At 52.8% G+C, this 12,566-nt stretch overlaps 3 protein-coding genes across 3 annotated transcripts; 1 reads left to right on the top strand and 2 right to left on the bottom strand.

The window, feature by feature from the left end:
• Nucleotides 1-14: 14 nt before the first annotated feature.
• On the bottom strand, nucleotides 15-689 carry M406DRAFT_355691 (uncharacterized protein). The gene is made up of 4 exons (XM_040923228.1): nucleotides 603-689; nucleotides 487-527; nucleotides 334-405; nucleotides 15-238 (listed from the first exon to the last, which is right to left on the bottom strand). The coding sequence occupies exons 1-4, from the start codon at nucleotides 615-617 to the stop codon at nucleotides 127-129; spliced, it is 240 nt and encodes a 79-aa protein (XP_040778704.1). The 5' UTR covers nucleotides 618-689; the 3' UTR covers nucleotides 15-126.
• A 6,679-nt stretch (nucleotides 690-7,368) lies between these two features.
• Nucleotides 7,369-9,929, top strand: M406DRAFT_40873 (uncharacterized protein; the record flags this gene model as incomplete). The annotated part of the gene is made up of 3 exons (XM_040924148.1): nucleotides 7,369-7,468; nucleotides 7,549-7,655; nucleotides 7,800-9,929. 3 exons carry the CDS (start codon nucleotides 7,369-7,371, stop codon nucleotides 9,927-9,929), a joined length of 2,337 nt encoding a protein of 778 aa, XP_040778703.1.
• Nucleotides 9,930-10,344: 415 nt separating this feature from the next.
• Nucleotides 10,345-11,790, bottom strand: M406DRAFT_328799 (uncharacterized protein; the record flags this gene model as incomplete). Its single annotated transcript, XM_040920363.1, has 4 exons — nucleotides 10,345-10,751; nucleotides 10,911-11,443; nucleotides 11,488-11,575; nucleotides 11,775-11,790. 4 exons carry the CDS (start codon nucleotides 11,788-11,790, stop codon nucleotides 10,345-10,347), a joined length of 1,044 nt encoding a protein of 347 aa, XP_040778702.1.
• Between the last annotated feature and the right edge of the window lie 776 nt (nucleotides 11,791-12,566).

Genomic DNA, 12,566 nt, shown 5'->3' with positions numbered 1-12,566 from the left:
GATCAGAATTTTCTTTCTCTAGGTTTCATATTGGAAAGGTCTAGTAGAGTGAAACTTGTGTGAATGCTATGTAACCAGTGGACTGCTCTGGAGAGTAAAGCAGGTCTCCTATATTGCAGCCATTACCTACTGCGTCGTAACAGTTGAGTCGAACTCAATATCCTCCACACCATCGACCGTCTTCAACGCTTCAACGTCTTGTGTGGCGACTGTACCCTCGGCAACGTCCTTGGTGGCTCTGCGAGAATCCTCATTGTCAGTGGTGGTGCCTAGACAGTGCAAGAAAAGGGGAGGAAGGCCAGACGCAAACGGTAGAGAAGAGGGGAAACATACGAGAAGCCCTTGATAGTGGACGTGTACTTGTTGGTGACTGTCCATCCCTTCTCCTCGGCTTTCTTAGCCGCACTTTTGGTATTCGTCAGTCTTTTCTTCTTTCTTTCTCTTCTTTGGTCGATAGTTAAAGAATAGTTGGCATGGGTATCTTACGCATCAACCTGCGCCGCGGTGGAAGACTTGGAAAGGCTGACCTGTACAACTCGTGAGATGCTGACGACTCCAACGGTTCCAGAGGAAAGGGGGCTTAGAAAGGGCTAGATGCTTACAATGATGGACGGCATTTTGATTATCGTTTTAATTTGAGGGTTTTGAGAGTTGAGTATAGGTTAGAAAGTAGTAAGGGGCTCGTAGATGTCAAAATAGGCAAGAGAGAGAGAGAGGAAGAGAGAAAGTAGTTGAGTCTTATACTAGGAGGTCTCAGCCAAGCACGCGAGGTAAGTACGAGGCTCAGGCTGGTTAGTGGGCCTTATGGCGCCTACGTCATGCGTGGGAGCGCCGGACTCGCTGTCAAGGTGGACACCATTCAGCGGGAGCCAGCGGGAAATCGCGGCTAAGCCTTTGATCACGACACTGATGGATTACAGTATCTTAGATTCCTGCTCCACGTTTTCCTTCTTGAGTCTCGACAACTCAAGGGTCCTGGAATTAATGAGAATGGATGTCACTGGCAGACGTTGCTGCATGAGAGTGCCAAGAGCCATTCTTTGATATCTAGGTTGGGGCGATCTTCCGTAACATCACCCGCCCTCTCTTTCGTGGGACCATCTCACTGAAGCCTGGATGGGATAAACCTCTTCCTGTTTGCCTTTTCTAGCAAGGTGTTCCAAGTATGGCTCTGTGAATGCCGTGATTCCTTCTCTCGGCAGTCTTTTTTCTTGTTCGGATATCCCTCAGCTGCTATGTATAGTATGCATTTCACTTGTCTCTGATGCCACTACTACTGCGTTCCGTTGAGGCCATGACTGTTCATCTATCCTCTTTCCGCAAATTCTAGTGCTTATAGCGTTAACTCGAATGTGTTGGACCTTTTCAAGTATTCCAAGCTAAGGAAATCTCAGTTTATATTAGTCTGTGTATAGGAATGACTGGATTCTTGTCAACACTACTGGTGTGGGTGATTAAGGTTTACTGTACAGTTGAGTGTACTTGGAGTCTAAGCCCTGCCTCTTCACTAAACACAATGCTTGAGGTTGATAGTGATCTTCTCACTAATAACATATTAGTAATTAGAATGGTGATATCATCAAGAGTCTGAGGACTAATAGCTAGTCCAAGAGCCTCCTGGACACCAAGATATGCTCTGCTGTTATTATAATATTTGACACGGTTGCCCTTGGTGCTTTACTGACCCGATCCACTCCAGTCCACCCATACCTGCACCACCTAGGCAAATGCTGAAGATCTTGTCACCAATACAGAACATTCATAACCTTTTTTAATCATACCTTGATATGTACGTTGCATCAATACCTCATCTGTCCTGGTCCTACTGACATCCTGTTACATATACCATTTTCGTCCTTTTCATGGAAAGGAGAAGGAAGAAGGCATCACTGTAGTTTCAAGCTGGATTGTGTATTAGTTGATAACAAGATGGAGATGTTTTAAGTATACTTACTTGTAGTAGTAAACCTAGGACCCCTGGGCATTAACTTGACTCGGATTCCAGAGACCCCCACTAATTTATCCCCTGCAAGGCTGCGTTCGATCATCCCTGCGGGTGGCTTATCGATAAGTCCGCTGCCAGAAATTTTGATGATTTTTGGGAGATGCGATTTTGGTTTGTCTTTCTCGACTGAGATTGAGTTACGTTGTCGGCAATCTTCGCAAAGATGGAGGGCCAGGCACACAAGCCTCATCGCAAATCCAAAGAGAAGAAGAGTCATTCTGGAGGTCAGTCTTCATATTTACGATTTTCACCAAAAAACTGCCATTGAAACAAGGACTGACTCCTGGGCGTGCAGGACCGAATCCCAAGGCCTTCGCAGTCCACAGGCCTGGCAAGCTCCAGAAACAGGCTGCGCGTTCGAGCGACGTATGTTATCATCACCCCCTCTTCGGTTCGGAGCCTCTCACTAACATCTCTGCTCCCACAGGTACGAGAGCGCCGCCTCCATGTACCCCTCGTCGACCGACTTCCCGATGAACCTCCACCGCGACTCGTCGCCATCGTCGGCCCTCCCGGCGTTGGCAAGACGACCCTCCTCAAAAGTCTGATCCGCCGATATGCGAAGGAGACTATCACCGACCCCCAGGGCCCCGTCACCGTTGTGACATCGAAGAAGCAGCGGCTGACATTTCTCGAATGCCCGAATGAGCTGGAGGCTATGGTGGACATTGCGAAGGTCGCAGACATAGTGCTGCTCATGATCGACGGTAACTATGGCTTCGAGATGGAGACTATGGAATTCCTGAACGTCCTCGCAGCGACGGGTATGCCGGGCAACGTCTTTGGCATCCTCACACACCTTGATCTATTCCGCAAACCGCAGGCGCTCAAGGATGCGAAGAAAAGGCTGAAGCACAGACTATGGAGCGAGCTGTACCAAGGCGCACATTTGTTTTACCTTTCGGGAGTCATCAACGGGCGTTATCCTGACCGAGAGATTCACAACCTCTCCCGCTTCCTTTCCATCATGAAGAACCCGCGACCTCTAATCTGGAGAAACTCACATCCGTACGCCATCATTGACAGCTGGCGAGACATTACTCATCCCACCAAGATCGAGGAAAACGAGAAGTGCGATCGGTCTATTGTTCTCTCCGGTTACCTCCGCGGCACAAATTTTTCCTCCCAGGGACAACGAGTGCATATACCCGGGCTCGGTGACTATACAGTGGCGAATATGGAAGTCTTGCCCGATCCATGTCCGACACCATCAATGGAACAGGCCATAGCGAAGGCAACGGGCAAGACCGGCCGCCGTCGTTTGGACGACAAGGAGAGGAAGCTCTATGCGCCAATGTCCGATCGCAGCGGTCTCAAGGTCGACGGAGATGCCATCTATATCTACAGAGACAAAGGATTCACGTTTGACAAGGATGCTAAGGATGTTGAGCGAGGCGAGGGCGAGGAGCTGATTGTCAATTTGCAGTCAGAGAGGCGTCTCCTCGGTCAGACAGAGGATGGCGTGCAGCTGTTCGCTGGTGGCGAGAAACTCAAGGAAATTGCCGAGGAGGACACCGGGCGCAAGAGCCAACGAAAGGCAAGGCTTGCTGAGCAAGATGGATCTGACCCTGAAGACTTGGAGGACGTGAATGAAGGCTCTCTCGACGGCGAGGAGGCTTCTGATGAGGAGGCAGAGTTTGACGAGCAGAAGCTGGGCAAGATGTTCCGCAACAATGCAGATAAGGATGCGGGAGAAGACGAAATAGCTTTCGCTGACAGCGATTCAGATCTTGGCTCGTTATCAGGGGACGACCTGAGCGACGAAGATCTAGACGATGAGGAAGACTTTGACTCCGATGACGAAGAAGCCGCCTTGAAGTGGAAAGAGAACATGAGAGAACGAGCACAGCAGCGCCACGGAAAGAGGAAACCCTTCCAGGTAGCGGATCTGGCACGGATGCTGTACAACGATTCCTTAAGCCTGGACGACGTGCTCAAGAGATGGAGAGGCGAAGACATCGAAGATGCGGTGGAGGAGGAAGAGGACATTGAGGCGGACTCCGAGGACGAGACGTTCTTCGAGAAGTCCAAAAACGAGAAGAATGATCTCTCGGATGATCGCTCAGTACCGGTCTTCGATTACGACACGCTCGCATCATATTGGTCTGGTGAGGATGCTATTGAGGCCCTGAGGAAGAAGTTCACCACGGCCACATTGTTAGACGACGATGCCTCTGGGGATGGAGATGAGGATTTTGAGGGGTTCGGCTCTGGAGATGACGATGGTGCCAAGGATGATGATGAGGATGAAGGCGACGGTGCTTTTGAAGACCTCGAGACAGGTGAAAAGCACGGTCCAACAGACGAGGGCCTGGAAGCAGAACGCCAGAAGAACGCCCGCCGCAAGGAAGAGCTCAAATTGAGGTTTGAAGAAGAGGACCGAGAGGGGTTCGCCAACGATAAGGCTAATGCGCGCCGAGAAGGCGGCAACGACGAAGAGTTTGGTGAGGACGACTGGTACGACGCCCAGAAGTCCTTGATACAGAAGCAGCTCGACATCAACAAGGCCGAATTCGAGAACCTCGACGAGAGGCAACGAGTCCTAGTCGAGGGCTTCAAGGCCGGAAAATACGCCAAGCTAGTGATCGAGGGCGTGCCAGCCGAGTTCGTCAAGCAGTTTCACGCAAAGATGCCGATTATTGTGGGAGGCTTATCTGCCACCGAGGATCGCTTCGGATTCGTGCAAGTACGGATCAAGCGACACAGGTGGCACAAGAAGATTCTCAAGACGGGCGATCCATTGATCTTCTCCCTGGGCTGGAGGAGATTTCAGACTCTTCCCATCTACAGCATCTCCGATTCCAGAGTTCGGAACAGGATGCTTAAGTACACACCGGAACACATGCATTGCTTCGGCACCTTCTATGGCCCTCTTATCGCCCCCAACACTGGTTTCGTCTGTTTCCAGTCCTTCTCGTCCTCTAATCCTGGCTTCAGGATATCGGCGACCGGCACTGTGTTGAGCGTGGATGAGTCCGCCGAGATTGTCAAGAAGCTCAAGTTGACGGGTGCGCCATACAAGATCTTCAAGAACACAGCCTTCATCAAGGACATGTTCAATACCTCACTCGAGATTGCCAAATTCGAAGGGGCTTCGATCAAGACAGTATCGGGCATCCGGGGCCAGATCAAGCGTGCCCTGTCCAAGCCGGAAGGCCACTTCCGTGCGACGTTTGAAGACAAGATCCTGCTGAGCGATATCGTATTCCTGCGCGCCTGGTACCCCATCAAGCCCCACCGCTTCTATAACCCGGTCACAAATCTTGTCGGGTGGCAGCGAGCACGTCTCACGGGCGAGATCCGCGCCGAGGAGAGCCTACCGACGCCGCAGAACCGCAACAGCGCCTACCGCAAGATTGAGCGCGCGGAGCGGCACTTCAACCCGCTACGCGTGCCGCGCAAGCTTGCGGCGGACTTGCCGTACAAGTCGCAGATCGTATCGACGAAGCCGCAGAAGAAGACGACGTACATGCAAAAACGAGCAGTGGTGCTAGGCGGAGAGGAGAGGAAGGCCCGCGATCTGATGCAGAAGCTGACGACGATCCGCAAGGACGTGGCCGAGAAGAGGAAGGCATCCAAGGACAAGAACAGGGCAGCATTCAAGGAGAAGATGAGCAAGATGGAGGAAAAGAAAAAGGCGCGCGAGAAGAGAGAGACGAAGCAGTTCTGGAGCATGGAGGGGAAGAAGAGGAAGGCTGGAGATGAGGGTAGTGGCGGGGGCAAGAGGAAGAAGAGATGAGTGCTAGAATTAGACGTGCATACTTGAGAATGTGAATTGGGATCAATAATAATACCCTTTCAACTGAACATCATAGCAGCGGTGAACGTAAATTGTTTCATGTAGCAAGAACATCGACGGTAAGACCATTTTAGAACTTCACAGCGGAGCAGGCATCAAGAGGTCCCGCAACCCGGACAACATGCACAGCATGCCAAAGTGCTTCTTTTTTTCTCTTTCTTTTTTTTACAATGAGAAAAACCACTGGCCCATTTCACGAAGGGTTCCCAATAATATACGCCACAATTCCTTTAGCGTGAAGTGGGCTTTGTATAAGCAGGTCTGGGTCACATTTTATGAGTACCGTGCGTCGAGGGCCCTGGATCTGGAGAGACGCGGTGGGGAGGGGAGGAAATTTGTGATCAATTCTTGACAAATCGTGGCAGACTGAGTGGTTTGCAACACTCCGGGCCCGGACTTTTGAAACCTGAGGGAGTGTGAAAACAATGAAGAGAGAAAAAGAAGGAGAAAAAAATCAACGCGTCGCGAACATATCTGGAAATTGGTGACTATTGCAAGTGCTATACTACAATAGACTGCGAAGAGGAGATTCCAGCCTCCAGAGTTGGCTCCTCCCCAGCAAGCAGTGATCGGACTACATGGTACTTTTCTTGACCGCCGGCCGGAGGGTTGGCCCCACTAAAGCGGTAGGCGCTTGCGGCAGCTTGTGCGCCGAGGTCATTAGGGTATCCGGAGGTCTTCTGAAAGCACCCCTCAGAACCGGCAGGTTTGGGGTCAGGAACGCCATTGTCGCTCTCCACCACCTCTCGACGCACTTCCATGAACAGTGAAATGGCTCTGGGAACGTCACATCGTAGTAAAAATAACACGTAATGATGATGATGACGATGATGATGCTGAGCTGGCCTTAGTTCCCGGAGGAGGGGGCCGTTGAATACAATGGGCTGGCTGCTTTTTCTCCTTATCGAAAAAGTGTCGTAGGGGCCATGTCTCGGAAAAGCAAACCCCATCTCCCCACACAAGCAAAGATACGTACCGGTGCATAACACGCAGAGACTCCGACCTGCTCGCAGGGATGACCAAAACCCCCCTTTACCCCCCACTTGCCCCTCACCTTACAGGGGCCTACAGCCAATACTAGCACCAGAGTTTGCAATCTGACCTCACAACCTCCCCGCAGCGCCGCTCACCGGAGCCTGAATGCGACTCCGATCATCGGCGAAGCCCTTTGTTGCCATGCAATTCTACACCCAAATACAGACAGAGACACACCCAACTAAGGATCACCTTGGGGGGTCGCTCGGTATTTCAAGCTTCTCGAAGTCTCTCCAGTCTCGACTTTGCCTTCCATCCCGCAGTCCCCTTCCCTCCTCCTCCTCTTCTTCTTTTTCTACTTTTCCTTCCTCTCCTCAATTGCATTCTCCCAGTATCCCGTCGTTCAAAAACCGCTCGACACTTTCTGCTTTAAACTCTACCTATACCTGAACACCCCAACCCCAATTCCACACATCTCACACGTCACAAAACATATTCGGCACAGCCGAAATCATTGAGATACTACCCCCCTGGACAGCCGAGATTTTGGTGTGACGGCCACGAGAATCAGCCCCGAGCTTTGCCCAACATGCCAGGAGCAGAACGAGCACCCCAGACTCTCTACGACAAGGTGCTGCAGGCACATATTGTCGATGAGAAGCTGGACGGCACCATTCTCCTCTATATTGGTACGTGAGATCTCTTTCTTTCTGACTGCAGAATTGGAGAGAGGAGAAAGAACCCCCACACTGACGAATGAGTGTCTCAGACCGGCACATTGTCCACGAGGTTACATCACCCCAAGCCTTCGAAGGGCTGAAGAACGCGGGACGTAAGGTTCGCAGGCCTGATTGCACCCTCGCTACCACTGACCACGTGAGTTGATCCTTACCCCCTCCCCCCCTCTAATGTGTCTCTCTATTCACTTCTGGTGGTCGTCGCCGCCTAGAGTAAATAGATAAAGAAATAAATAATATAATATAAATTGCGACTTTTCTTGCTAACAGTTTGGATCCTCAGAATGTTCCTACGAGCTCGAGAAAAACCCTCAAGGACATCGGCAGCTTCATCGAGGAGGACGATTCAAGAACACAATGTGTCACTCTCGAGGAGAACGTCAAGGACTTTGGTCTTACATACTTTGGCCTGAGCGACAAGCGACAAGGCATTGTCCACGTCATCGGCCCCGAGCAGGGCTTCACCCTGCCCGCCACTACCGTCGTCTGCGGTGACAGCCATACCTCGACCCACGGTGCCTTTGGTGCCCTGGCCTTTGGAATCGGCACCAGCGAGGTCGAGCACGTGCTGGCCACCCAGTGCCTGATCACTAAGCGCAGCAAGAATATGCGCATACAGGTGGATGGCGAGCTTGCCCCTGGTGTCAGCTCCAAGGACATCATCCTTCATGCCATTGGCAAGATCGGAACTGCTGGCGGCACCGGCGCCGTGATCGAATTTTGTGGATCTGCCATCCGGGGGCTCTCCATGGAGGCTCGCATGTCTATCTGCAACATGTCTATCGAGGGCGGCGCTCGGGCTGGCATGGTTGCGCCCGACGACATCACCTTTGAGTACCTGAAGGGCCGGCCCCTGGCGCCCAAGTACAACTCGCCCCAGTGGCACAAGGCTGTTGCCTACTGGAGGAGCCTGCGGTCTGACCCTGGTGCCAAGTACGACATTGACGTCTTCATTGATGCCAAGGACATCGTTCCCACCATCACCTGGGGCACAAGCCCTGAGGACGTCGTCCCCATCACCGGGTCTGTGCCCGATCCCGAGACGTTTGCCACCGAGGCCAAGAAGGCTTCCGGCCGCCGCATGCTCGAGTACATGGGTCTGACCGCCGGTACTCCCATGCAGGACATCACCGTTGACAAGGTCTTCATCGGTTCCTGCACCAACTCTAGAATCGAGGATCTGCGCGCCGCTGCCACCGTGGTCAAGGGCAAGAAGATCGCTTCCAACATCAAGAGGGCCATGATTGTCCCTGGCTCTGGGCTGGTCAAGGATATGGCCGAGGCCGAAGGTCTCGACAAGGTCTTCACCGACGCCGGATTCGAGTGGCGCGAGGCTGGCTGCAGCATGTGCCTGGGCATGAACCCAGATATCCTGTCCCCCCAGGAGAGATGTGCGAGTACCAGCAACCGCAACTTTGAGGGTCGCCAGGGTGCTGGCGGCAGGACCCACCTGATGTCCCCCGTCATGGCTGCTGCTGCTGCCATCGTTGGCAAGCTGGCAGACGTGAGGAAGCTCACCGAGTACAAGGCCAGCCCCCATGTCGAGGCATTCAAGGCCACAGCTGAGCCCCCTCACGTCGATGAGAGGCTGTCTGAGGATGACTCGGACAGGGAGCAGCTCGCCGACATCCCCAAGAGCGACACCAGCATCTCTCACCCCAACACCTCTCCTTCTGCTGCAGCAACCGGCGGCTTGCCCAAGTTCCAGGTCCTAAAGGGCATTGCTGCTCCTATGGACCGGTCCAACGTCGACACGGATGCCATCATCCCGAAACAGTTCCTCAAGACCATCAAGCGAACCGGCCTGGGCTCCGCCCTCTTCCACGCCTGGAGATTCCTGCCAGACGGAAAGGAGGACCCATCCTTTGTTCTCAACCAGGAGCCTTACCGCAGCGCCAAGATCCTGGTCTGCACCGGTCCCAATTTCGGCTGCGGTAGCTCTCGAGAACACGCGCCGTGGGCCCTGAACGACTTTGGCATCAGGTGTGTGATTGCGCCGTCCTTTGCCGACATCTTCTTCAACAACACGTTCAAGAACGGCATGCTGCCCATTCCGATCAAGAACCAGGAGGACGTCGAGGCCGTCGCAAAGGAGGCCCGGGCCGGCAAGGAGGTCGAGATTGACCTGCCCAACCAGCTCATCAAGGACGAGGCTGGCAACACGATCTGCAGCTTTGATGTCGAGGAGTTCAGAAAACACTGTCTGATCAACGGCCTGGATGACATCGGCCTGACCCTGCAGATGGGCGACAAGATCTCCGACTTTGAGAGGAAAATGACTGAGGAGACGCCCTGGCTCGACGGCACTGCCTACCTCAAGAGGAAGGGTCAAGGTGGCAAGCTGGCGGCAAAGGCTGCCCCCGTCCCCATGACAAATAAGGGCGAGACAAAGAAGGAACCGCTGGAGTGGTGATCTCTCGAAATCTCTGACTCTCTGACTCGCTCTGACTGATTTTTGGTTCATTTTTTTCTTGTTTTCTTCGTGGCATAATATATTGGATTATATTGGTGGGAATTTCTGCCTTCCACTTTTGCGATGCAATCGTGCTGTAAAAGGCACTGGTGGAAACTTGTCTGGGTCCAGTCCCGCTCCAAAATTGGCGGCTGGGAGGAACTGAGCGGGCTTTTTGGGAAAAGTGATCTTAACAACCTTTGAAGAAACAATGACTGAGAATACATATCTCTTGATGATTCCTGATCTGAAGACGCTATACTACCTTCTACATTCGCTTGCAAAATGGCACCCTGAGTATTCTGAATACAAATGAGGTGGAATACTGCACATGCCCTTGAACCCTCCTGAATTCCATGTCGTCCCTACCTGTAACTCAAGCCTCCTCGCTGAGTATCCCAATATGCACGACAAACCCAGAGCTAGTCCTCAGCCCCTCAGGCAGCTCTGCATCTGGCACCCGCCACACACGGAACCCCTTCCTCATAGACTCCTTGAGCCAGCCCTCGAAGACGTCTGGATCGCGCAGCTGCTGTGCGACGACACACACGCAAGGCCGTCTCTCCACCACATTGCGATCCGTGCCGCTGCCGCCGCCGCCGCCACCACCACGCTCGTTCTCCGAGGACCGGAGCCGGCACGCATCAGCACAGGTCTGCACAAAGGGGGTAATGAGGGCCTCGTTGTAGATGCAGTCGCAGGCTACGACGAGGTCTGGCACGCAGAGGGCCGGCGTCGGCGTGTCGAGCTCCCAGTCGAGCGCATGAAAGGTGAGGTTGTCACCTACAGCTGCGCTGCTGCCGCCGGATGGGGACGAGGAGGAGGAAGATGAGGATGGCACAAGTGTCTCATGATGAGATCTTGTCCCGGCGCCCCTGCTGCGCTTACTGCTGCTGCTGCTGCTGCTGCTGCTGCCACCAACTCCTCTGCTGGAGGACTTACCTGCGGCGCGGGTTGGCAGCGACCTGCGGTTCTGCTCTATGTTCTGCTCGACGAAGCGCGCGACGTACTGCTGGTCCGTGAGTATATAGCGCCGCACCAGCGGAGCAGTAGCGAGTCCGACAAGGGCGGAGACGCCGCAGCCGAGCTCGAGGATGGTGGAGGCGGAGGTGAGGAGGCCGGCGCGGGCGAGGACGTTGCTGCTGCTGTTGCTGCTGCTGCCGCTGCTGCCAGCGCCGGAAGATAGCCACGAGGCGAAGAGCGGTGTGACCTTCCAGACGACAGCGCCAGTGGTACCGCCGGCGCGGTTGGAGGACAGGACGGCGGGGGACTGGGTGACGGCCAGGTCGCGGCCGTTGATAGTGAGCTCAAGGGTGGTGGCGCGTGGGTCGACGAAGCCGAGGTTCTGGGCCTGGGGCCGGGATTGGGAGAAGAGGAGGAAGACTTCTGTGTGGATGTACCTCCTTGTGTGAGAAAAAATGGTGTTCCCCTCTCTCAAAGGTGTCTTTTGCAGGCAGGCGGCCGAGTAAATTGGCCTGCTGGCTGCGTATGTGGGTGTGTTTCTGTCTATTGTTTTTACGTGCCTTCTTCTGCGTCTTGAATTTCAGGGTCCAGCTGGGCCAAGAGGCTTTCTATTGCGCTGGCCATGGTGTTGGGCCGGGGGTGAGCTAGATGAAATGATTTGTTAGGCTATTCATCCCATTTTTGAGAAGACGATATAGATGGATTTCTTACTGTGGTTTTCACTCAGTGTGTAATGGGATCTCGTCAGTCCATGTGTTTGTGTGGTCGTGTGGTTTAGTTGAAAATGATTCAACAAATTTGTTCAGGGAGATAAATTTCTTCACTACCAGATCAAGGACGTACCGGTTGGTGTCTCCATTGCTTTGATGCCATTATTCCATCCTCATAACAATACTATCAACTTTACAAATCAGAACTTCGATCTCATGTTCATTGTATTATCGACTAGATAAAGAATATCAGTATTATTGTCAGTAAAATTCATACAAAGATCTTACACAAATTCAATCTTTAGGGAGGCTCAGTAGAAGAGGCAGAGCAACAAGTTAAGATAGTAGCTGATGTCTTTAAGAAATGCTGACAACTCTATGTCAAGATGATTTCTATTCATCTCTGCCTACTTGCCACTATACAAGTCATATCAACTCCTTGTTGGAGAGACAGTCTCCAGGGTTGACACAGGCTAGAGCTCTGGGTGGTAAACAACTGGCTCTTGAGAGAACCCAGAAGATTAGACACAACTTGGGGAGCAACTCAACAAGCTTTCTCAATACCTTGGCTCAGGTGGTATTTGTTTTTCTTTGCTATCTCCCCCTTCCAAGGACATATTTCCTTTCTTCCCAACAATCTCTTTGATGTTTTTGATCAGATCAATAGCATGTGAAGGGCCAAACACCTGTCAAGAAATCTACAGAGTCGTCATACACAGACGGACTGGGCTATAGTGTGACAGAACCGTCAGGAACTGGCGGGTTTTGAGCTCATGACCTGGGCACAACAGGGAAGGCGGGAGGCCCCACAGGCTACACTGCCGCTGCAGTATGGAGTGGCTAAACGGAGTGGCTAAACCCAGGCACCTACCATAGTAGATTTAGTTTATACACAAGAGGAGAGGAGAGGAGGCGTCAGCAATAG

This window comes from Cryphonectria parasitica (genome assembly GCF_011745365.1).
Source record: "Cryphonectria parasitica EP155 unplaced genomic scaffold M406scaffold_3, whole genome shotgun sequence".
Lineage (NCBI taxonomy): Eukaryota > Fungi > Ascomycota > Sordariomycetes > Diaporthales > Cryphonectriaceae > Cryphonectria > Cryphonectria parasitica.
Note: the sequence above shows the minus strand (reverse complement) of the source record. Positions and strands in the feature narration are given on the sequence as shown.